The sequence below is a fragment of the Mesoplodon mirus genome (assembly GCF_964341445.2).
Source record: "Mesoplodon mirus genome assembly, contig: HAP1_SCAFFOLD_1179, whole genome shotgun sequence".
Classification (NCBI taxonomy): Eukaryota; Metazoa; Chordata; class Mammalia; order Artiodactyla; family Ziphiidae; genus Mesoplodon; species Mesoplodon mirus.
This window is the reverse complement of record NW_028294897.1, coordinates 30,365-56,014: the sequence shown is the minus strand read 5'-3', so window position 1 is coordinate 56,014 and position 25,650 is coordinate 30,365. Positions and strand designations below refer to the sequence as shown.

At 37.9% G+C, this 25,650-nt stretch overlaps 1 protein-coding gene across 1 annotated transcript; it reads right to left on the bottom strand.

Annotated features, from left to right (window-relative positions):
* Window positions 1–410: 410 nt before the first annotated feature.
* Window positions 411–4,689, bottom strand: LOC309797886 (UDP-N-acetylglucosamine--peptide N-acetylglucosaminyltransferase 110 kDa subunit-like; the record flags this gene model as incomplete). The annotated part of the gene is made up of 2 exons (XM_082646274.1): window positions 411–577; window positions 1,308–4,689. The coding sequence occupies one exon, from the start codon at window positions 4,687–4,689 to the stop codon at window positions 1,549–1,551; it is 3,141 nt and encodes a 1,046-aa protein (XP_082502400.1). The 3' UTR covers window positions 411–577; window positions 1,308–1,548.
* Window positions 4,690–25,650: the final 20,961 nt, after the last annotated feature.

Here is a 25,650-nt window from a genome sequence, read left to right as displayed (position 1 = left end):
GGGGGAGACAGCTTTGCTTGTCTCATTTTACTTTCTTTCTGATTTCTGGGCCCTGGTGATTTATCTCCCATGGAATGGAACAAGGAGGGGAACAAGTAGGGACAGTCCCTTCGAGCAGCAGCGGCATGCCTGGCATGTCCGAAGGTGCTCTCAAGGCTGACTGCTTCCCACACATATGTTGGCTTGTTTAAGCCTCAAGCCCTCGATCCTTTGTTGAAATACAATAATTTCATTCCTATGGTTTTCAATACCAAAAACTCTACCTCCAGGAGGGTTAAAGTCTAATTTGTACTCCAAACCAAGTAGCAGTGCAGTTCGCTACTACTGAGGCTGAATCCATAAAGACTTCAAGACCACGACCAGAAGACAAGTTATCATATATAATACCCTAGAAGGCCTGAAACATAATTATCATATACATAGCTGGTCCTTCAGAGCTTTTTACCTATAACATGTTTTTTGATGAAAGTTATTGAATGTACTGGAGATAACTGTGAACTACTGATCAAATATTTGAATACTTATACTTACCTGGAATTTCATTTCTGCTGAAAGAAAAAGGAAGAACAGGACTCACCTAAAACAAAACAAACTTTAGAAATGAAAGTAAACATCTTATCACACACTATCACTTTTGGAAGCAGCATAGAGGGGCAGTCAACAGTAAAACACTGGTGAAATAGGACAAAACTCTAGGCCAAAAATCCATTATTATTATCATCAGTCACAGTACCACAACTGTGCCCTTCATAATTAATAAGCACTCCTAAGAATCTTCATTTGGCACCAGATGATGTGTTTAAGAGAAACACTCTGGGAGGTTTTGAATCAGACTTGGTTTTTGTTAGCCAAGTTACAGGAGAATTTTTAAAGTGGGGGGAAGGGAAGAAGGAAACGGACCAGAAAAAGAATTGAAGCCATCATCTACAAACCAACAAAGCACTGAGAGTTCCAAACGTTATGTCAGACACTAAAATGACTGACACAGGCTCAAGCGGTTTATAAAACCTAGAAAAAGACTACACCAGCAAAGTCCCCATTTATCTGTAGAGTTCAGAAACTAAAACAAGGAATATTTCAGCTTAACACCTGATCTCAAGAGAATCATATACACTTCACATGAATAAAAATACCTGAAACCAAACATTTTTAAAAGCTCCAATACCCAAAATAGAAAGAAAAAAATTAATTCAGAAGACTCAATCCATCCATGATAATCACAAAACGGCTGGGCAATCTCTGTCTCCCTTCCACACTAACCATCCATCCCCTGGAAGACCAAGGGAGATCAGACCTTCCAGACTTACCTTCCAGACCTTCCAGACACCTGGCTGCGGCAAAATTCGATGGAATCTCCTTGTGGAACAGCAGTTTCCCATCTCTTGTGTCTCTCCCTGTCATGATCATGCAGGAAGCAAGTCTGGCTGTGCTATTTCTTATCATTGTGTGTCACCCATCTGCAACATGATATTGAAAAAGTAGTTCCCTTTCCCCCAGAAGGCTGAGGCTCAGCTACAGGGGTAATTCTCCTGGGCACACAGTCATTATTTAGGCCGACTCAGTGACTTCAACAGGCTTAATCATGTGATCAGGCTTGTTGCCAGCTGCATAATGCTCCCACATCTGTAGATAGAGCCACTCTAGTTCCATCGTGTATTGTTTGGTGTTGAACAGAGGGCTAGATGTTCTCTGCTTCCAGACTTTGCCACGAATTTTCTTCAGGTATTCTACATCAGTTCCCAGTTTCACAGCTATCTCTTCATATTCTTGTCTATTTTTAGCAATCAGCTCAAGACAGCCTAAACAAGTGAGCTGGGAAGCTGCAACTCGGGAAGCAAGAGTCTCTCCTGGCATAGTCACCATGGGGGTCCCTGCCCAAAGGACGTCCATCCCTGTGGTGTGTCCATTACAGAGTGGAGTGTCCAAGCAGACATCAGCCAGCTGGCCTCTCCGAACATGTTCCTCTTTAGGAGCAACAGGGGAAAAAATGAGACGGTTCGGGCGAAGGCCCATATTTTGTGCGTACTGTTGAATATTAGCTTCTCCTGCTGCTGGAAAACGCAACAGCCACAGTACACTATTGGGAACACGCTTCAGAATATTTGCCCACACCTGCAAAGTAGATGGGTCAATTTTGTATAACTGATTAAAGTTACAGTACACAATGGCATCTTCCGGTAACCCGTACTGAGAACGTGTGGTTACAATAATGGTACGGGGAACCTCCTCTCCAGTGGCAGCCTTAGTGTTGATCAGGGTAGTTGCCAGTCCATTGCTAATATTGAATCCATTCATTGTAATCTGAATTTGTCCTCTGTTAATCATTTCAATAACTGCTTCTGCAACAGTATTCATAGGAATGACAGGCATATTAAGAGTTGTATTACTGCTGTCTGCGTTGTCTTCTCCATCAGGACATTTCATCTTGACTATTTGCACATCTGATAGACTATCAAGAAATGCTTGGAGGTCGATGCCATTCAGCACAATCCGATTGTCATAAATGTGCCCATTGGACTTAAAATCGATGACGGCTTTTTTCTTCAGGTGAGGGAACATATTAGCATGGTCACCAATAAAGAAAGTATGGGGCATATAAGCCAGTTTCTCAGAATACTGCTCAGCAACTTCAGCAGGTGAAGTTTCCTGATCAGTGATGATATAATCCATGAAAAGCGCGCCACTAGTCCCAGGGTACCCCAGCCACATTGCCTGAATAGGAGCTGGCCTGAGAGCAAAGAGTTCATTTCGAGCACCCCTGGTATAACCATTCAGATTTACAAGGATGTGTATACCATCTTGATGGATGCAATCAGCTGCTTTCCCATTGCATGGAATCTGAGAAAGATCAATGAAATGATTGGCTTCTGCCATCACCTTCGCTCGGAAGTTTGTGCCATCATGTGGGCTCAGGGCATAACAGAATATCTCAAATGTATCAGGATTGTGCATGCCTGGAATAGACTGCATAAGATGAGAAGTAGGATGATTCCCAAAGTCAGAACTCACGTATCCTACACGCAGTCGACCATCACTGAGCTTCAAGTCTTTTGGATGTTCATACGGTGGTTTATGAAGGACACTTATATTAGCCAAGCAGAGGTTCCCATGCCTCTCAGCAATAGCCTTCCTGAAGCCATGAGAAAGAGGATAGAGCATACTATGATGAGGCTGCACAGAAGGCAACCTATTCTTCTCCAACTGGTCAGCCACAATGCTGACCAACTTCTTCATTCGCTCATCATAGTCTGTCCAATCACAGACAACCTGCAGGCAATGAGCCAAATTACAATAAGCGTCAGGAAAGTCAGGTTGAAGCTTCAGAACAGTGCGATAAGAAGCAATTGCTTCTGGAATATTCCCTGAATCGTGGTGAATGGAAGCCAGATTGCTGTGGGCATCCGCAAATGCAGGGCTGATCTGAACGGCATGAGTATAACACTGCAAGGCTCCCTGAACATCCTGCATCTCCCGTAGGGTGTTTCCCATATTGCAGTAGGCATCAGCAAAGGTAGGACTGATTCGAATAGCCTCCTTATAATGCATCAGAGCTTCATGCAGTTTTCCCTGCTGCTTCAATACACTTGCTAAATTTGAATGGGCATCAGCAAAGTCTGGGCAGAGCTCTAATGCTTTACGATACAAGCGAACTGCCTCTTCACTGTTTCCCTGTTCTCCTTTGATATTGGCTAGGTTATTCAGAGAGTCTGCATGGGTGGGACACAGCCGGAGAGCTGTATGATAACAATCTTCTGCTTCAGCAACACTGCCCTTCTCTTTGAGAGCGTTTCCTAGGTTGCAGTAAGCATCAGGGAAATGTGGTTGCAAGTCAATAGCTCGCCTGTAGGTGTCTATTGCCAGATCCATCAGGCCTTGCTCATGGTATACACAAGCCAGGTTGCCATGTACCACTGCATGATTTGGACTCAAGCTTAGGGCACGAAGGTAAGCTGCCACAGCTCTGTCAAAAATCCGTGCCTCATTGAAGACATTTCCTAAATTGATATAAGCATCCAGAAAATTGGGGTCAAGGGTGACAGCCTTTTCAAAGTGATGAATTGCAAGCCAAATCTCCCCTTGCGCATTGAAAACACAGCCAAGATTACTCCAAGCTACTGCAAAGTTCGGTTGCGTCTCAATTGCTTTCAAATAACATGCCTTGGCTTCTTCTAAGCCACCCAGGGCTTTGAGCAGGTTCCCCAGGTCACTGCGAACACAGTACAAATAAGGATTGTACTGAAGAGCAGAGACGTAAGCTTGTACTGCCCCTTCCATGTCGCCTGCTGCTACCAATGCGGCTGCCAGGTTAATATAACCATCGATGAAATCTGGTTTGAGATGCAATGCATGCCGGTAATGCTCAGTTGCTTCCTGCAACTGCCCTCTTTCCTTGTACACATTCCCCAAATTCGAATAGGCTTCTGCCAGAAGAGGGTTCTGTTTAATTGCCAGAGTACTAAAGTGGGCAGATCTGTCCAGCCTTCGACACTGGAAGTGTATAGATGAAAGTAATAAAAGTACACCAGTATTGCCTGGCTCTTGTCTCCAGAGCTGCATGCAGTGTCTCTCAGCTGTCTCAAAATCTCCTGCCTGATATTCTCGATGTGCCAACTCAGCTAATCCTTGGAAGGAAAGCATACGTTTCGTTGGTTCTGTGCTGTCGGCCACGTTGCCCACGGAAGACGCCATCTGGAGCTTCTGGAGAGAGTGAAAAAAGGGGGTAATTGAGTCCCGCTGCCGCCACTACTGGCAAGAACGTTTCTAGAGGGAGCAAGCACGAGCGCAGCAGCCGTACCACTGCTTTGGCAGGCTTAAGCGGCGGCAACAGTTACAGGCACCGAACCTTAGGAACTCTGGTTGGCCATCTACCTCTCATGCTCTTGAAATCTTAATTCTTAACCCTGCCCTCTTCCACCATTTTTCTCCTAATCAGGGAATAAAAATTACCTATCCATTTGCCTTAGAAGAAATCAAAAGTCAGTAGTCCAAACACTTTTTAAAATATTGTTTTCTGTCCAGTTGGAAATGAAATACATGATTGACTTTTCTTCATCATTCATATAGTCAACGTGGAAAACATTAGGGCCATGAATTTCAATACAGTAAGATGAGAAAATTTTAAATTGGCCTTCCCAAACCACTAATAAGTAACCGATGTTGTATATAATGCTAAGATCTTAGAGACTGAGTTTGATATTTTAAAAGTTCTGAAAACATTAGCTAATTTCTCCTCATCAAATTTCTCATGACTCAAACCTGAGTATTACTTTTTAAAAGATAAATCTATTTATTTTTATTTATTTATTTTTATTTTGGCTGCATTGGGTCTTCAGTGCTGCGTGCAGCCTTTCTCTAGTTGCGGCGAGTGGGGGCTACTCTTTGTTGTGGTGCCGGGGCTTCTCATCACAGTAGCTTCTATTGTTGTTCCACAACTCTATGGGTTCCTTTTTAGGTCCTACGAAGAACCCTAGAAATTAGTTCATGTAATTATAGGTTTTTGCAAAATTGTCAAAAGTGAGATATTTTAACTTCCATCAGGTAAGACCAGCGTCTATTTCTTTGCCAATTTTCCTTCTATCATAGTCCGCTATGTTGGATCGTATTGGATTGGTCACAGGCTTTTTTGAAATCTGGCTAAGGACATGTTTTAAGTGAGGCTATTATGTGATTTTCAGACACCACCATATGTAACTGACTGTATAATATCCCATTACAGGAATAACTTCCAGTACTCTTACTGACTACTCTACTGACTTAACTAGCACAAGACACAGAAGCGTAAGGACAAAAACCACCTTACAGTAGAGCCATGCCTTGCACTTCACAGCTCTCAAAGCATGTGCATTTGAAGAAGAAAAAAAGAACTGAAAAATATAAAACCAGAAGTTATTCTGTGGAAAATTATTTCAATCACCAGGCATGTGAAAGATAAGTCAAAGATTCAGTTTTCTTCAATGCTTAGTCAAAACGGAAATTTCCTGCTGTCAAGAATATACTCCAGGGCTTCCCTGGTGGTGCAGTGGTTGAGAGTCCACCTGCCGATGCAGGGGACACGGGTTTGTGCCTCGGTCCGGGAAGATCCCAAATGCCGCGTAGCGGCTAGGCCCGTGAGCCATGGCCACTGATCCTGCATGTCCGGAGCCTGTGCCCCGCAACGGGGAGAGGCCACAACAGTGAGAGGCCAGCATACCGCAAAAACAAACAAACAAACAAAAATATACTCCAGGGGCTTCCCTGATGGCACAGTGGTTAGGAAGCCACCTGCCAATGCAGGGGACACGGGTTCGAGCCCTGGTCCGGGAAGATCCCACATGCTGCGGAGCAACTAAGACCGTGTGCCACAACTCTGGAGCCTGCGCTCTAGAGCCCGTGAGCCACAACTACTGAGCCTGCGAGCCACAACTACTGAAGCTCGCGTGCCTAGAGCCCGTGCTCTGCAACAAGAGAAGCCACCGCAATAAGAAGCCTGCACACCACAACAAAGAGTATCCCCCAGTCGCTGCAACTAGAGAAAGCCTGCGCACAGCGACGAAGACACAACACAGTCAAAAATAAATAAATAAATAAATAAATAAATAAATAAATAAATAAATAAAAGGATATACCCCATCAATAATGTGTGTAATGGAATGGTGTGAATGAGTATTTTATCAGAATTCCTGTAATGCACAATCCTATAGCAGTACTGAAATCAGTAATGCATTTATAATAGTAAATATTTATGAGGAAGTAATCCATAGAGGTTTTCTCAAAGTTAACAATGAAAATTAATGTGACATTATCAATAATAAATTGTGACGCTGAAATAAACTTTTCTAAACTATTAATAACTAAAAGCAAACTCTAATCAACCATGTTAAAAGAAATCTATGTCTATAAACTACAAAGTTTATTTCTGAAAATTTTATTTCTAAAACACACAAACTGTCATATGAGGAGGCAGTTAAAGAATATATAGCTACAGGAGTGGGGAAAAAGTTTTATAGAGACACATCTGGCAGTAGTTAATTTTCAAATGTCATTTTTCTAGATTTTGTGACACCTATAGTATTGATATTTGAAAGCATTTAAAAAAATTGTAATTTGAAGATTTGCTACTTCCAGGTAGAGTAACATATTTTGAAGCAAAACAACATTTCCACTGAGAAAAATTTAAAAAGCCAAATAAAATAGTCAGCATTCAATCAAAAAGTTCTAGACATACCAAGAGATAGAATCATATGACTAAAATTCTAAGAAAGGAACAGATAATACAAAAATAGTTATATAAGATATTGTGTATCTTTATCAGGAAAAGTCTTTATCAAGAAAAGACTTTAAAATCATCAGAATTAATATTATATTTTATTTATTTGTATATTTTATTTATATATTTATATAAAGGACTTAAAGATAAAGCCCTAGTTAAGGCAGTGACAAAAGCAGTAGCAGTGGGAGTGAAAAGAAATGGTTATATTCAAGGATATTTTGTCAGTAAAAGTCCAAGATCAAATGTCTGACTGCATACATGGGATGGATAGACGGAGTGGGAAAAATCAAAGTTAACTATAGAGGTTCTAGTGAAGATGGGGTTGCAAACACCCAACCCAAGGGGTTGCGATCATCCCCAAGGTCTAGGAGACTCAAAGGGAAGGTCATGGTCGAGGAAAAGTTAATTGCTGGGAAAATAAGACTCCCAGTCTCTCCATCTCCTTATACTAGTTTTTTTTTTAACATCTTTATTGGAGTATAATTGCTTTACAATGGTGTGTTAGTTTCTGCTTTATAACAAAGTAAATCAGTGATACATATACATATGTCCCCATATCTCTTCCCTCTTGCATCTCCCTCCCTCCCACCCTCCCTATCTCACCCCTCTAGGTGGTCACAAAGCACAGAGCTGATCTCCCTGTGCTATGCGGCCGCTTCCCACTAGCTATCTATTCCTTATACCAGTTTTGGTTTTCTGCTCATATACGTAGCAGCATTTCATTCAAGGGGAAAGTCATTGATCTGACTGGTCAAATTAAACACCATAGTTCAAGGCACATTTACAGTGGTTAGTTCCTCCACAATTTAGAAAGGAACGTTCACAATTTCCCTCTTCCTACACCGCAGAACACATTGGCCATTCCTCCAAAGTTTCCACTCCATAGAGTGGACCAGAGATGACGTTAGCCCAGAACTGAGAGCTTGGCATGAGATGGTGTCAACCCCACCTAGAGCTCTGGCATAAGTTATGACCCAACCCAGTTCTACAGAGAGCTCTGCGTAGAATCTTGTCTCAGCCATAATAATGTGATTCTGCTTTTCATTTGGTTGTCTTCTTTGCTTAACTTTCCCTGGCCACTCTGACAAACAAAATTTCAGGCAATCCTGGGCCACTCACTAACTTTATTCCATCTAATGTTATCCAGATTCCCAAGAAAATTACTAACAATAAAGGGGGAAATTTGGAACATGGTGAGTTTTAGGTGCCTGAAATATACAGGTAACTGAATCCACTTAAGTAGCAAATTATTTGGATCTCAAATATGCCAGTAGAAGAGCAGACTAAGCTCAATTTAATGTACTCTTACTGGAGACACATGTAAATTCTGGGTCAATTTTGAAAAAGTTAAAAGCACATAGCTGAGATTAAAAGAAAGAAAGGAACACCTGCATGTTTCAGAAAGTAACAGAGAAATTCAATCCAGAGAAATAAGAGCAGACTGATGTCTATGGGTTCCGTTCCTTAGTATAGGCCTTATGTAAATAGGGGCTGGAGCTAGAAATCTAACATTACCTTGAGGCCAGGAATTTAGACTCAGGATGGAACAATATTGAGAAGTTAGTACAGATATCCTACAGAAATTTCATGAGGAACTGCTTAGTCCATTAAGAGGGCCAAGGGAGGTGGTGAGGAAGACTGATATCTCTTGAAAACCTTCAGGTACAGAAAACATCAACACCTCTGAAAAGTAGGCCTGTCCTTCCCAGAGTTGTGATGGCCAGCTTGTCACTAACCTGGAAGGCCCTGTAGGAATCAGAAACTGCAAGGAGAGTAATTCAAAGAAAAACAGATGCAGGATGGGTGTGGCAATAAATCCTAGGACCCTACCAGAAACAAAATTAAAACCACTCTAGAGGGAAATTTTAACAAACCAGGGCAGAGAGTATCCTAACCAGAATAGAATAATAATTCTGAGGAAGTTACTTTACTTATTTAAGTAATATTCAATGCATTTCCATGGCCAGGCCCTTTTGAAGAATTCTAAAACATATACAAACAATTCATTTACATCTTATATATCCCACCATCCAGAGCAAAATTCACTTAAGAACTGTACTGGTGGAAATTGGGCAGCACTATGGAGAAAATAAAATGTGTTTACCATCAAAAAACTTGAAGGTAAGAAAGATAATGTCTAATTTTTTAATTATCCTGTGGTTTCTTGAAATCTTTTGAAACCCAAATTAGAGAAACCTAGGAGGAAATGAAGATTTAAATATTTAGAGATTTATCAACTCATCTCTAAAAGCTTTATTAATCTCTTCTTTTAATAACATTCCTGAGAGGTATAAATGTGTCCAGTGATAGGGTTGAATAAGCCTGAGAGAATTTCAATTGTTTACCATTCTTGGTCAGCTCTTAAGACCTTTCAGGAGCATCTTGATTTTCATGGCCTCATCCAACAAAAGCAGGATATTTTACAGAAAGTCCTGGCCCACTTTTTGGCTTGCTTTTGTGTCTATGTTTTTGGTTTTTTCACATCGGGTGGTACATTAGGCTACCTATTGCATACTCCCTCATTCATGCATGCATTCATTCAAACAATATTTACTGAGTTGAGACATTTAATTAACACTCAATAAATGATGTTTAGATGAATGGATGCGCTTTCTATCAAAGTAAGTGTAAGTACTGAGAAAAATTACAGAATGTATGATCCCAGCCCCACAAAAGCTTATAACTGTGTTGAGGATATAACAGATGCTGATGAAATAACTAATATATCATATTGGACAGTTTCTAAGTTCAAAAATGAGTTTTTATAAATAATCAGAGCCTAAGGAGGACAAAGAAGGGACAGTTCATTATGGGTTGAATCTATCAATAAATGTACATTTCAGATGAGATTTGAGATTGACCTCAAAGAAGAGGACTTAGATATATGAACAGAGAACAAAAAAGGCATGGTGATAGCATGTGCATAGATAGTGTGGCCGATATTTATGTTCTTCATTAAAGATAGTCAGAGATAACCCAAATGTAACTTTCCATGGGTCCATTCTCAGTATCCAAACAAAACGGCCAATCCTATCTTAGTCAAACTAATGAAAAACACAGTCTTTAACAAAGAGATTGTGAAGGAAAGGGGGAGAGAAAGGCTTGCATCCCACACCACACAACAAAACTTATTGAATTCTTTGTTTAATTTTCTCCCTCTGAAAATTTCCTCTCCCCCCTCTGTACGTGTCTCTTCTCCCACATCTGGCCACACTCTACCAGCCATCTTTCCAGATCTTTCCAGAACTCTCCATCCTAGTTTCATTAGGCCACAATTTAAACATCTCACAGGTCTCCAGGATGCATCCCCATCACTTATTCCACAAAGACAAACAAAGGACACTTCTCAGGATCACGTTTCTTTGAAGGAAGAGGTCATGAGGGTGATTATAAATAATATAAGGTGGAGAGCAGTGACTTAAAATACCATTTTTCAGCTTAGAATGTGAATACAGGGAACTTTGGGAAACTAGAAAATCTAGAAAGGATTCACTGATAATTATTTATGTTCAATGAATAAAATTAAATGTAATAATACGGCTAAACTCTGACAGATAAACTTTTTCAAAAGTTGCTTTCACACACCGTCACTATTGGGATGTTTGATAAACACACCTTTCCTTCTTTACTTTCTTCTTTCTTTGCAGATACTGGCACCAAACTTTCAAACAGTAAGAACCTTCCCATAAGTCCCTTGCCAGGCAAGATTAAGGTATAACAATCCAAACAAATTTTTGAAGAAGATAACTGGTTGAAAGCATAAGAAAAGAGCTGGGTTTCTCTTATTCAACAGTCACATAATGAGTAATGTGGGAATTGGTTTAAAAAGTCTCTGTGCATGAAGGGCTAAGGTTAAGATTAGAACTTCTGAGGCCAGAAGAGCAAAATGACTACAACAATCCACATATTTTCAAGAGCCGCCCTTTGGATGTGAGGGATTGATTTTTCCCACTACTTTTTCAGCAACCCAACTGGTGTCTTTATTAAACGACATAAGAGAATACAGTGTGGCCAAGAAGGCTTAGATTTCCTTAGCCCCAAGTCAGATATTCTCCAATGACTGTCCACTCTAATTAAAAAGAGAGATTTACAGAAGGAAACTGGATACAACTGAGTGTACCTTAATTTCAACCCTTTACCTGAGTTATTTGTTTTGCTTTCAATTCTCCGCTGAAGTGCCTACATTAATATATTTTTAAGAACATTTCCTTAAGTTGAAGTATTCATTCAGTATATTCATTTACTATAATTTAGAAAAGCCAAATGATTTAGGCAAATTCATTTCTATATTGCCACAGCAGTGTACTGTGAACTAAATGACACCTGGCAGTTCTTTACTCAGATACTAACTCAATTAGAAGGCAGAACAAGGATACCTACCCATTCAGGGAGGGAAAGGTCACTTAGCCTCTGTAGCTGTCTTAGGTCTCATATCATCACAGTAACAAATTGAAGCCTAAAAACCATATGATCATCTCAATAGATGAAGAAAAAGCTTTTAAAAAAAATTCAATATCCATTCATGGTAAAAACTCTCCAGAAAGTGGGCATAGAGGGAACATACCTCAACATAATAAAGGCCATATATGACAAGCTCATAGCTAACATACTCAATGGTGAAAAGCTGAAAGCATTTCCCCTAAGATCAGGAACAAGAAAAGGATGCCCACTCTCACCACTTTTATTGAAGGTAGTTTTGGAAGTCCTAGCCACAGCAATCAGACAAGAAAAGTAAATAAATAAAAGGACTCCAAGATGGAAAGGAAAAAGTAAAACTGTCACTGTTTGCAGATGGCATGATACATAGAAAATCTGAAAGACACCATCAAAAAATTATTAGAGCTCAAAAATGAACTTGGTAAATTTGCAGGATACAAAATTTATATATAGAAATCTATTGTATTTCTATACACTAACAGTGAACTATCAGAAGGAGAAATTAAGGAAACAATCCCGTTTACAATCACGTAAAAAAGAATAAAATACATAAGAATAAATCTGCCTAAGGAGGTAAAAGACCTGTACCCAGGGAACTATACGACACTGATACAAGAAATTAAAGATGACACAAACAGCTGGAAAGATATACCATAGTCACGGATTGGAAGAATTAATATTGTTAAAATGACCATCATACCCAAGGAAATCTATGGATTCAATGCAGTCTGTATCAACATATCAAGGGCATTTTCCACAGACCTAGAACAAATAATTTTAAACTTTGTATGGAAACACAAAAGATCCTGAATAGTTAAAACAGTCTTGAGAAAGAAGAACACAACTGGAGGAATCATGCTCCCTGGCTTCAGACTGTGCTACAAACCTACAGTAATCAAAACAGTATGGTACTGGCACAAAAACATCGATCACTGGAACAGAATAGAGAGCCCAGAAAGAAACCCATGCACTTATGGTCAATGAATGTATGACAAAGGAGCCAAGAATATGCAATGGAGAAATGTCTGGGCTTCCTTAGGGATGGTTTCATCAATTAATTTGTTTTCTTAAATGGACCATACTTTTCCATATCTTTGTATACCTTGTGATTTTTTTGGTTGAAAATTTGTCTTTCAAATATTATAATGTGGTATCTATGGAAATCAGATTCTCCCACTTTCCCAGGGTTTCCTGGGCTTTTGATTGTTGAAGGCTGTAGTAGTCTGTTTAGGGACCTTTCCAAACTATTTTTGCAATGACTGTTTTCCTTATCGTATGTACGCACTGAAGTCTCTGTTCCTTTAGTTCATGTTTAGCTAATGTTTTGACAGAGATTTCCTTGAATTCCTGCACCTAAAACAAACAAAAACAAATATACACAAGCACATCCACATGCACACTCAAAACCACACACCTCTGCCCATTGTGCAGATTGCTGGATCACTCCTTCAACATTTAGCTGACCCGCATTGAGTTCAGGGCTCAGCCCATGGTCAAAGCTTAGAGACTCCTCTGGTGTTTTCAGAACATGCATCTTATCTTGAGTATGCATGTGGCTTTCTTAATTTCTCTGGACACGTGTGTACTTTTTGTAGGTTCTAATTTCCCAAAGAATCTCCCCCAACTTTGGCTCCTGCATCTTCTGTGGTCTATTGTATTTCAATGCACAGTCTTCTGCCCCAGCCATCTGTGCTTTGTTAGTTCACCTTGCACTTTCTTTGAGCAATGACCGCTGCTTTTCCAGACTGTGTTCCAAGTTAGCTAAGACAGAGATAAGCATCTTGTGTCAGTCCTTCAGGTAGCTCCCAGACAGGTTAGAACAGATACACATGATAATCTGACAGTACGGTCTCTTCTGCTCCCTCCTGAAGCAGGATTGAGGGTCCCATACTAGGAATGGTCTGCTGCTACTTTAAGACTATCACTGCATTAAGACTCCACCACTTTAAGACCATCACTACACTAACAGTGGATGGGGCAAGGGCAAGTAAAAATGCCACAAAGCTTTCCTGCCATTTTCAAATTGCCTCTTCCCTGGTTCAGTATGTGTTTGCTTGCTATAAATCTTTGGCTGATTTCAGGACTAAGAGAAACTCAAAGAACTCCACAGCAAAAAACAGTATAATCAAACTCTCAGAAGCCAAAGGACACAGAAAGAATCTTTTCTTCCAAAGGAGAAAGAAAAAAGAAATTTGTTACAAAGCAGGGATCCTCAAAAAGATTAGAGCTGGGCTTCCCTGGTGGCACAGTGGTTGAGAGTCCGCCTGCTGATGCAGGGGACACGGGTTCGTGCCCCAGTCCGGGAAGATCCCACATGCTGCGGAGCGGCTAGGCCTGTGAGCCATGGTCGCTGAGCCTGTGTGTCCAGAGCCTGTGCTCTGCAATGGGAGAGGCCACAACAGTGAGAGCCCCGCATACCACAAAAAAAAAAAAAAAAAAAAGATTAGAGCTAATTTCCTATATGAAACCACGGAAGCAAGAGGCCAGACATATTTAAAGTGCTGAAAGAAAAAAAATTGTCCACCAAGAATTCTATATTTGGCCAAACTGGTTTCAAAACATAGGGAGAAATTAACGCATTCCCAGATGAACAAAGGCTGAGGGCATTTATTTTACAACTTCCTACCACTGCCCTATGAGAAATGCTAAATTGAACCTTCAGGTTGAAATGAAAGGACACTAGACAGCAACTCGAAGCTGTAGAAAGAAATAGAAATCTCCAGTAAAGATAAATACATGGGCAAATACTAAAGCTAGTATTGTGTTATTGGCTTGTAACTCTACTTTTTATTTCTTACATGATTGAAAAAACAAATGCATAAAATAATCATAAATCCATGTTATTGGGCTCACAAAGTATCAAGGTGTAATTTGTGACAACAATAATGTAAAGAGGAGGAATGGAACTGTAGAGGAAGAGTTTCTGTGTGCTACTGAAGTTGGTTTCAATTGAAATTATATTGTTTTAACTTTAGAATGGTAAATGGAATCTTCTTGAGAACCACAAAGAAAATATCAATAGACTATATGCAAAAAGAAATGAAAAGGGAATCAAGAGTTCACCACAAGAAAATCGGCTAAGCACAGAAGTCAGTAATGGAGTAAATCAGGGGCAAAAAATGCATAAGACATACAGAAAACAAGCAGGAAACAGACAGAATTAAGTTCTTCCTCATCAGTAAGTTTTGAAAAAGTAAGTGGATTAAGCTCTCCAATAAAAAGATAAACATTGGCAGAATGGACTTTAAAAACAACCATAATCCAAGTATATGCTGTCCGCAAAAAACTCACTTGATTTCAAAAGACACAAGTTGCTTGAAAGTTAAAGCATAGAATAAAATATCCCATGCAAATAGTAACAAAAAAGTAGGAAAGAGAGACAGAAAAAGAAAGGAAGGAAGGAAGGAAGGAAGATAGATCTGGGATGGCTATGTTACTATCACACAAAATAAACTTTAAATCAAAAACTATCACAAGAGGAAAAGGAGGCCACTATATGTTGATAACAAGTTCAATCTATCAAGAAGATATAACAACTATAAACATATATGTACCAAACAACCCCCAAATATGTGAAGCAAACATTGACAGAATTGAAGGAAGAAATAGATAGTTCTAGGGCCTCCCTGGTGGCGCAGTGGTTGAGAGTCCGCCTGCCGATGCAGGGGATACGGGTTCGTGCCCCGGTCTGGGAGGATCCCATATGCCGCGGAGCAGCTGGGCCCGTGAGCCATGGCCGCTGGGCCTGCGCATCCGGAGCCTGTGCTCCGCAACGGGAGAGGCCACAACAGTGAGAGGTCCGCATACCGCAAAAAAAAAAAAAAAAAAAAAAAAAAAAAAAAAAAAAAAGAAATAGATAGTTCTAAAATAATAGTTGGAGATCAATACCTTGCTTTCAATAATGGAAAACACATCTAGACAGAAGATCAGTAGAGAAGTAGGGGGACTGAATGACACATTTAACCAACTAAACCTAACAGCCGTATATAGATCACTCCACTCAACAACAGCAGAATACACATTTTTCTCAAGTACACATGGAACACTCTCCGGGAAAGACCATATTTTAGGCCACAATACAAGTACCAATACATTTTTAAGAAATTGAAATCATACAAAGTATCTTCTTTAGCCACAGTGAAATGAAGGTAGAAATCAATAACAGAACCATTGATAGCCATTTCCCATCATGCCTGCCACACATGATATAAAGCAATGAAGGGAAAAACATAATTTACCACTTAGAAAAGTGGGAAAGAGGACATACCATTGACCCAGAGTGTGTGCTGTTTCCCGTTGTCAGGGATAGAAATAAATTAGCATCATTTATTCATTAGTGTGTAAATTTCTTGGTCAATCATTGGGCAGCCAGTGTTTCTGCCTGATGGGAAGATTTCCTATACTCAGTGTTGAGTGGAGCCAACCTTGAAAGGGACATTTTAAAGGATTATACTGTGATGGGCTTCGCAGTACCCTTCCTCCTATGCCAGTATTTAGGCTGGGGTATTTCCATGGAGTGTGTACAATCGTAGGCCCCAGTTCACCAGAATTTAGTTTGACTCGTTTTGTTAATACATTCCCTCAGTACTTTGTCTTTTGTATCCTTTTGCATTTACTTCATTCTTTATTATCACTGCAAAACAACTTTGTTTCCTGTTCAGATGCCAAAAAGTGGATATCAATACCTCCTGAGTTTTACACATCACAGATCAGTTTTGGATATCAGGGACAGAGACAACAGCTATTTCCAATAACTTTGAGACATACTTTGAACATGTGATTAACATGTTGAGTGTTGAAATGTGTGTCGAGCTCATTATACGTGCTCTAAAAGGTTTCAAACTGCAAATATTTAAAACTCTCTATCTTTGAATAGTTTTCCTGTGCTGTCCCTTTGTGTCAGACTGTTAATGTGCAGTCTGGCACCTTCAAATAATGTGCCTTTGTAACCAATTACTTACATGTTGTTTTATCCACAGAGAATCTTTTTTTAAAAAATAAATTTATTTATTATTTATTTTTGGCCATGTTGGGTCTTTGTTGCTGCACAAAGGCTGTCTCTAGTTGGGGCGAGTGGGGGCTACTCTTTGTTGTGGTGTGCGGGCTCCTCATTGCTGTGGCTTCTCTTGTTGCGGAGCACGGGCTCTAGGCGCTGGGGCTTCAGGAGTTGTGGCACGCGGGCTTCAGTAGTTGTGGCTCATGGGCCCTAGAGCACAGGCTCAGTAGTTGTGGCACATGGGCTTAGTTGCTCCGCAGCATGTGGGATCTTCCCGGACTAGAGCTCGAACCCATGTCCCCTGCAGTGGCAGGCGGATTCCCAACCACTGTGCCACCAGGGAAGTCCCCACACAGAGAATCTTAAGGTCAAAACATACAACTCGATTAACTACACTTCCTCCTGTTCACATTTCCCTCATCTTTTCTTCATCTTCTGTCTATGTTTCCTTGGCCCTGTTTATATTAAGTGCTTTTGCCATTATATTTGATTGTCTGTATTCCGGTGAGTTACCACAATGCTTTATGAGACACGCTAGGATATAAATGCATTTAAGTAATATGTATATATATATATATATATGTATGTATATATATATATATATATATATATATATATATACACATATATATGTAGTTTGCTTGAGTGCAGTGTTTTTTGTTTTCTGTACTGAATTCATTAGCATGGGTCAGTATAATATTTAGCATAGGTCGATATGTAATTTGTAAACTAATAAAGTCTTAAAAGTGAGGAAATAAGTCTTTCAAATTTAATTATTTATTTTAAAGAGCAGAATAGCATACATAAACAGGTGCCTAATGAAAACTTGTATTCTAATTTGGAACTCTCATGAACACCTATTTTTTTGTTCTCCTAATGGTATGATAGTAGGCCATTTGATTATTTTTATTTTTATGGCTTTAACTTTAGAACAATGAAATATTCGTAAATTTTAGAAAGTATTTTTCTTTATTTGATGGGGTTGGGATACTGGAGAAATGAAAGGTCAAACACCTATTGAGGAATCCATACTTGTCTATATAGTGTGTACTTTTATTTCAATAACTGATTTAAAATTCCTAAAAGGATGCTATAATAAGTTATTATGCCATTTTACAGACTGAATTAAGTGAATTTCAGGGAGGTATGAAACTTGCCTAAGGCTATCCAGCTGCCAAGTGGTAGAAGTGAGAATTAAATCCAGGTATACCTATCGCCAAAGTTTCTGCTCATCTCTTTACGTCATCCACTTTTAATAGCCAATGCTTTTCTGCTTACAAATATGACTGAGGTTTCCAGACAGTCAACATTGCTTTTTAATCAGATAGAAAAATTACTGTTGCTTCTCTAAAGACATATTCCTTTTCCATTAAGTGACTTTAGTTGTTCAGATAATACTTCCAGACAGTAGTCATCATACAGTTGGAGACTAAGAACAGAACTCAGGGATGTGTCTAGCAGTCAGTAAAGACCAACTGGGCTCACTGATGGTACCTACGGTCATTTCCTCTAGACTAACATAATCTTATTAATAAGACCCTAATAATTCACAGTACTGCCCTTGCCTGATTGTTTGTTCTTCTCCCTCTATCACTCTCTCCTTCCCCATATTATTATTATTTTTGACAATTTTTGGTGAATTAAATTCAGGGATTAGTATTCAGGAGCGCTAGTCACAAAAGCAGAGAATCTTAGCTCACACCAAAGGAAGAAAATAGAGAAAAAGTATAAATTATATGAATACACACATATCACACATGTACCAAATATATGTTGCACTTCTCCAAAATCTATTCGGTATCTGCACATTTATTGTATATTAGCAGTAAGACAAGAAATGAGCGTAACGCTCTGTTTACAAGATACAGAAAACAGACCCAAATATGGAAATTACTAGCAATGAGAATGGGGAAGAAAGACTACAACAAGGAATGTAGATGATATTTTTGTTTCTTAGCAATGATGCCAAATATTGAACTTTCAACTTGAGACAAGGAGGCCATAAAAAGTTGTATTAGTTTCCTAGAGCTGCCATGACAAAGTACCAGAGACTGAGGAGGTTAAACAACAGAAATTTACTCACTCACGGGTGTAGAGGCTAGAAATCTGAGATAAGGTGTCAACAGGATTGATTTCTTCTGAGGTACCTCTTCTTGGTTTGTAGATGCCATGTTTTCCTTTTGTCTTCACATGGCCTTCTCTCTGTGCATGTCTGTGTCCTAATATTTTCTTTTTATAAGGACACCAGTCATATTGAATTAGAGCCCACCCATTTGACCTCATTTGACCTCAGTTACCTATTTAAGGGCCTTATCTCCAAATACAGTCAGATTACGAGGTATTGGGGGTTAAGACTTCCACATATGAACTTGAGCAGGACACAGTTCAGGTGATAATAGAAGATAAGAGTAATTTAAGCAAGTAAGTAACTATTGTTTACAGTGAGTTGCTTAAGGATATGAATTTACTCAAGAAAAACAAGAAGAAATTACATAACACTGCGTGTTATACAAAGATATTAAATTAATCATCATAACATCCTGTGAGATGGGCATTAAATTAGACTAAGCAAGAGTAAGCAACTTATCCAGAATTGTATAGTTGGTACTTTCCAGAATTTAACCCAGGTATTTTCCCAGTTCCATTCTACGTTATATATTCATTTCATTATTTGAAATGAATTTTGAGTCTTCATTTTGCTTAGTTCCTGAAGTTATATGGGGATAGAATGGAGTTGGATATTTTCAGTGACAGTCACACATGGGGAAGGAAATTGAGTCCAGAAGCTTCAGCAATGTTTCCATGGAGAACACTAACAACAGAACCAGAAACACCGTTATCCTTTTGGTTCAGTGATCTTTCCTAAAGCACTACAAGAATCAATTTTAAGAAGCCCAATGTTTTCCAAACTTTCACCAATGGGCTCTGTAGGGTCCTCTAACAATATCTAAGAGACTAACTAGTTTCACATTCCAAGCCACTTAAGACAAGGAGTTCTGATTGTTCTCTGTGAGGAAATCAAGTGACAATCATAGCTGGTAATTTAGGAGAGTTTCTTCAGGGCCCAGGCAAAACCTAATACACAAGTAATAATCATTGTTAAGTGCATCTTTGACAAGGATTCATCAAGTATCAAAGAGGTCTATAAATTGGGAGAAATTATGATCAAAGACAAACATAGACCACAGATATTTAATTAATGCTCAATTATTTATGAGTTTAACTTTGGTTAACCTCATTTTCCTTCTTCTAGACAATTTCCAATTCGTCTCCACAAAGAGACCAGAATACTTACCTTCCAAAACAAGATTTATTGTGTTCCTTTAATTCAAAGCATACAGTGACTTCTACTTTCACTCCACCAAGTTTTGCTAGGAGAGAAAAGGAGACATTATATTTTGTCTTGAATTACATATGCCACCATACTTGACTTAGCCCATCCTACTGGAAGCACTTTGACGCAGATTCTACAGTGTTGTCTTACATCCTCTACGGAATCAAGCCAAGGGAATCACACATAGTTACAGCTGGAAAAACGTTTGTTCTGGGTTGATACTTTTAGCCTTTACCACCAAGACTTTATCACCAGGATCTATCTTTACAGTCTCTGAACAGGAGACCTTCTTGCCTTCCATTTTTATATTGACAAGGAAGGTAAAGGGAAGAACTGAGAAGTACCCAAAGTCAGCTAGCAGCCAGCACAGATAAATCATCTGTGGAGATATTGTTTCTTTCAAAAGATATAAACATGAGAGGAAGTCCTAGTGTTTGAAACAATTGTGCATCATAAAATTCCATGAAAACCTAGAAATCCAGATGCAGATCAGTAACATATTGGCTAAATAAGCTGTTATGTTCATGCAATGGACAAGTGTACAGACATTAAGAAGAACGAGATACTCATTTCTATGAGATTCTCTTTTCACTGAACTCATCAGTGCTGCAAAAACAATGTTACATAATACTTTTTCTTTAACATTATATCAGGCATCCTCATCTTGTCCTGCGTTTATTGCCAGTGTTACTAAAGTTTATCATTTACCTCTTTCTCTTTTAGACATATAATTTCTTCTTATTTTGGAAGCATTCATCAATCCCTATTTTACTCTTTCTTTTAAATTACAAATGAATATTGAATTTTATAAACTATCTTTTGGGGGATATTTCAAGTGATTGTATAGTATTGCTCTCCTTGGACCTTGTTATATGGTAAATTATATTTTGTTATTTTATATATGCTATTTATTATATTTCATATTATGTTTACTAATTACATTTATTATATTATAATTACATTATAATTAAGGTAGCATTTTGTTTTAGATAGACAAAACAACCAGTGGAATAGGAAGCATCTTAAAATTAGATGCAAGAGCATAAGGGAATTGAGATTAAACTAAAATTCACATTTTGGATCAGTAGGAAAAATTATTCAACAAATGTGGGAAAATATGGCTATCATTACTAAATTCTAGATACAGCAAGTAGTCAAAAGTTAAAAAATAATGAAACTGTAAAAGTATCAGAAACCTGGGAGACATGAAATAAAGTATTCATGAGGAATACCTTTCTAAGATACAAAGAAAAAAGGATACATTTAATTATATAAGAAATAAAATTTGCCTCATGGCAAAATGCACTACAAAGGTCAGAAAACAAGCAAAAGAAATTGGGAAATATATTAAGAAATGGGTATGCTTTCTTTACAACTTTTGAGAGAAGCACGTGTTTCTTTTTCCTTTAACCTGTTATGGGGGTATTAATCTATAATGTAAGTGCATGATTCCTTTCCTTTAACATGTAATGTGAGATTTAATCCATATTGTAAGTGCATGGTTCCTTTCCTTTCATCTGTAACGTGAGTGTCAACATGGGGCAGTGTTTCCAAGCACAGACTTTGGATGTTCCTGTACTGGTCCCATCACTGACGATCCACAAAACTTACAAATGTTGCTTCACTTTCCTGGGGGTTAGAGTCTTAGCTAAGAAATGGAAGCAAAATAGAATTTTCCCACAGGGATGATAGAAGGTTTAAAGGAGTAAATATGTGAGTGACTTAGCACAGTGACTAGTACAAGAGAGATCAATATAAGTACTTATCAATTTTTTAAAGAGACAGATGAAAGAAAGAAAATGTGGTGTTTTCAATCTATTGATATATATTCTTGACATTAAACTACCTTTTCATTCATTGGATGACCTAACTTGCTCATGCTTTTTCTTACTCTAGTGAACTTGGGTAGCTAATATCATACTTTAAAATTTTTGCTTTTATATTTACAAGTAAATTTGACCTGTAAATTTCTTTTTCCTTACAGTCCTAATCTATTTTCAGTATTAGGATTATATAGACTTCATAAGATGAATAAAGAAGCATTCTTCCTTCGCTATCTCTAGAAGTTTTTCTTTGTTAATATTGATGTTATCTGCTTAATAGAAGTTTGATAGAATTCACCTCCCAAATGATCTGGCTGGGTCTGGTATTTTCTTGGTGAAAGATTGTAAACTATTGACTTCATTCCTTTACTGGTGAAAGAACTGCAGCTATAGATTTCCTCTTGTGTCAGTTTTGGTAAACTTTAGGAGCTAGGAAATTGTCCACTTTACAGAAATGTTCAAATTTACTGGCATTTTATATATTCTCTGTTTGTACTCTCTGCTATAACATTGTCCTGATTCTTTCTGTATATTATTTACTTATGTTTTTGTTTTGCTTAATCAAAGTGTGTTTTTTAAATCTTTTCAAAGAATATTCTTTTGACTTACTAAATCACTTCAATTTATACTTTTTTCTGTTTTATTAAGTTCTGCTCATATCTTTATTTTCTATTTTTTCTATGTTCTCAGGGTTTATTGTTTTACTCTTCGGATGTCAATTAAAACACTTGGTTATTAATTTTAAGAAATCTTTTTAGTTATAAATAGTTGAACTTTTTGAAGATTCCAGCTTAGTTGTAAGTATCTAAGGGTCAGCTCGTCCACATTGTTGCTAGCCTAAGGCTAAGTTCACCCTACCGCAAGGTATATATTGACATTTTTTCCCCTCGACTTTCTGTGTTTTGCTACTTCTCACTTTTCTTTGGAGAGAAGCCCTTTGAAATACCCTTAACTTATTTTACAGCCAATAAGTCTTTAAAATAATGTGTATTTTTAAAAGATAAATCTACTTATATAATTAGGCAGGGCTTCCCTGGTGGCGCAGTGGTTGAGAGTCCGCCTGCCGATGCAGGGGACACGGGTTCGTGCCCCGGTCCGGGAAGATCCCACATGCCGCGGAGCGGCTGGGCCCGTGAGCCATGGCTGCTGAGCCTGCGTGTCCGGAGCCTGTGCTCCGCAACGGGAGAGGCCACAACAGTGAGAGGCCCACACACCACAAAAAAAAAAAAAAAAAAAAAAAAGGCAGAAAATCTGACCTGCCATATTTTTAAAAACAGCATAAATTCACTCTTCTCCATGATTAATCTGCTGTATTACACAACCTTCGAGTTTTTAGCTTTATCAATGACATGTACTTGAAAAATGTTTTAGAGATCCTACCCAGTCTTTTAAAACATCCTTGTTCCTTGTTTCAGTTCTAGTTTTATGTATATTTTCTGCCTTGCACCTGATTATTCCAACATCTGATGGATGGCCTTGGGAAATCTAATTCTGCCATTGATTGGTTTTTGCTGATTCTCTCCACTTCTAGCTGATTTCTTCATTATTGTGTAAATTTAGATCATGAGCTCATGTTTACCTAAACTTTATCTGTGGGAATGCTATAGGCCTGTGTTGAAGGTCTACCACTCCAGAAAGGGTTTAGTTTTGTGTTTGGAATACCACCGATTTGGGAGCATTTTAAGTTAATTTCTTAGCTTCTGTTTGCAAGACCGCACAAAAATTTGCAACCCAAACACTGGGAACACGGATTTGGGGTTCAGAATTCTGAACATTTCCTACCTGTTTCCTACCCAGAGCAGAGGCCAAGAGAATTTGGTCTTAGTCTCCCTTTGCCAGCAGATATGTTTTCTCCTGGCACACCCTTTCATTGAAGGTGAAGCTAGGGATAGATAGGTTTAGTTCTAACTTCCCATCTAGTAGGGATGGAGTTTTACTTCCTGCCTCTCACGTGGTTATGGCCATTTAAAAACAAGTCTCTATGTCAGGTGTGTCATTAAACCATGGCCTGTATTACAAATCCAGACAGATGCCTATTTTTATGGCCTATGAGCTATGAATAATTTTCACATTTAACTGGTAACGTTTTAAATGGTTACATAAGTACCTAAATAATATCCTCAATTTTGCTCTTTGGTCTACAAAGCCTAAAATATTTGCCACTTGGCTCCATAAAAACAGGATTTCCAGCTTCTGTTCTAAGCTATCAAGATCTTCAATCCACTCCTAATATAGCTATAACTCTCACACATGTACCACCCTTCTTTCATGGGTCCTGGAAATTTCTACTGCATACTTCAAAAATCAACCACGCACTTAAAAATAAGTTGTGTACATTTAACCTAGCATACCTAACCCTTTTCCTTTAGGAGAGTTTTTCAAGTAATCTTGCCCACCGTATTCTTTAGAGCTTCATTAATAATGGCAAAAAAACTAAAACAACTTAACATTCAACAAATGGGAATTGTTCATAACAATTATAGAAGCACATACAGTAGAAAACTATACACTGTTATTGAAACAGTGAGACATAACTAGTTTTATTCTTAGAGAACTATGTTTATTTGGGTCCCTTTTGTTTAAATAAGTATATTTCTGTGTATGTATGTATATAGTCATGTATTTATATACACATACATTATTTGTATGATATAGTTATATAAACGTATGAAATACCTACCTATACACATACCTTGGATTTATATTTGTATACATACACAGGAATATAATTACATATATTATATAGTTATATACATTGAACTGAAAAATGGTAGTATACATATATATCGTGTATAAATGTGTGTCATCTATGTGCATGTGTAGAAAAGCAGGTTGAGAGATATGGAAGCATGAGTTAGACAGGGTTCACGATTATAAAAGTACTTATGTGTAGATAGTGAGGTTAAGGCCCATTTGATTGAAAATATTGCATATTTTTAATCAATTGTTATGATGAACAGATTCCTATGCAAATAAAATTATAAATAGCTATACATACTTGTATGTGTAATGTTTAATTAAAATATATATAGTATTATAGATGTATTATATTTATATTACATAATATAATTGTCTTATACTCATACATTATGTATTGTGTTATATAGAATATATTAACTATAGTGTATTATATCAGATAATAATAATTATATATTTATAATATATATAAATATATATTTATAATTTATATATTATGATATAGTTGTTTTATAATCAATATTACAGGATATATCATATTAATATTATGAACATACTAACCATATAAATATACTTCATTACCCATATATTTTGTATATAATATATGCTAGGCAAAAATATATATTAATATAATACATAATTGTTATACATTAATATAAATATTAGTATATTAAATTTATATATCCATATAATATTTAATATTGGTATATTTATATTATATTTAATATATACATAGCTAATGCTCTTTAAAGCCATCTGCTACAAGTAGAATAAGACCAGGAGTATGGCCAAAGCTAATTCTAAAAATATTAGATTACTTATATTCATTTATATGTCATTTTCCTGGAATCTGCATCTGGCTATTAGAGAGGACACACAGCAAAATCAACAAAAAGTGCCCAGGAGGACATAGGATCCTTTATTTATCGGAACCTCAAAGGAAACACAGTGCTATCCAGTCCCCCATCAAAGAGCCAAGAGCAAACCTTGAAGCACCCAGTAAAAGCCCATTCAAACAAAAAAGCTTTCCCACTTAAACTGGAAAAAGTTAAGTTCCCAAGAGACCCCCTACATCAACCACCGAAGCTCATTTGGTAGTAAAAACAATAACGTT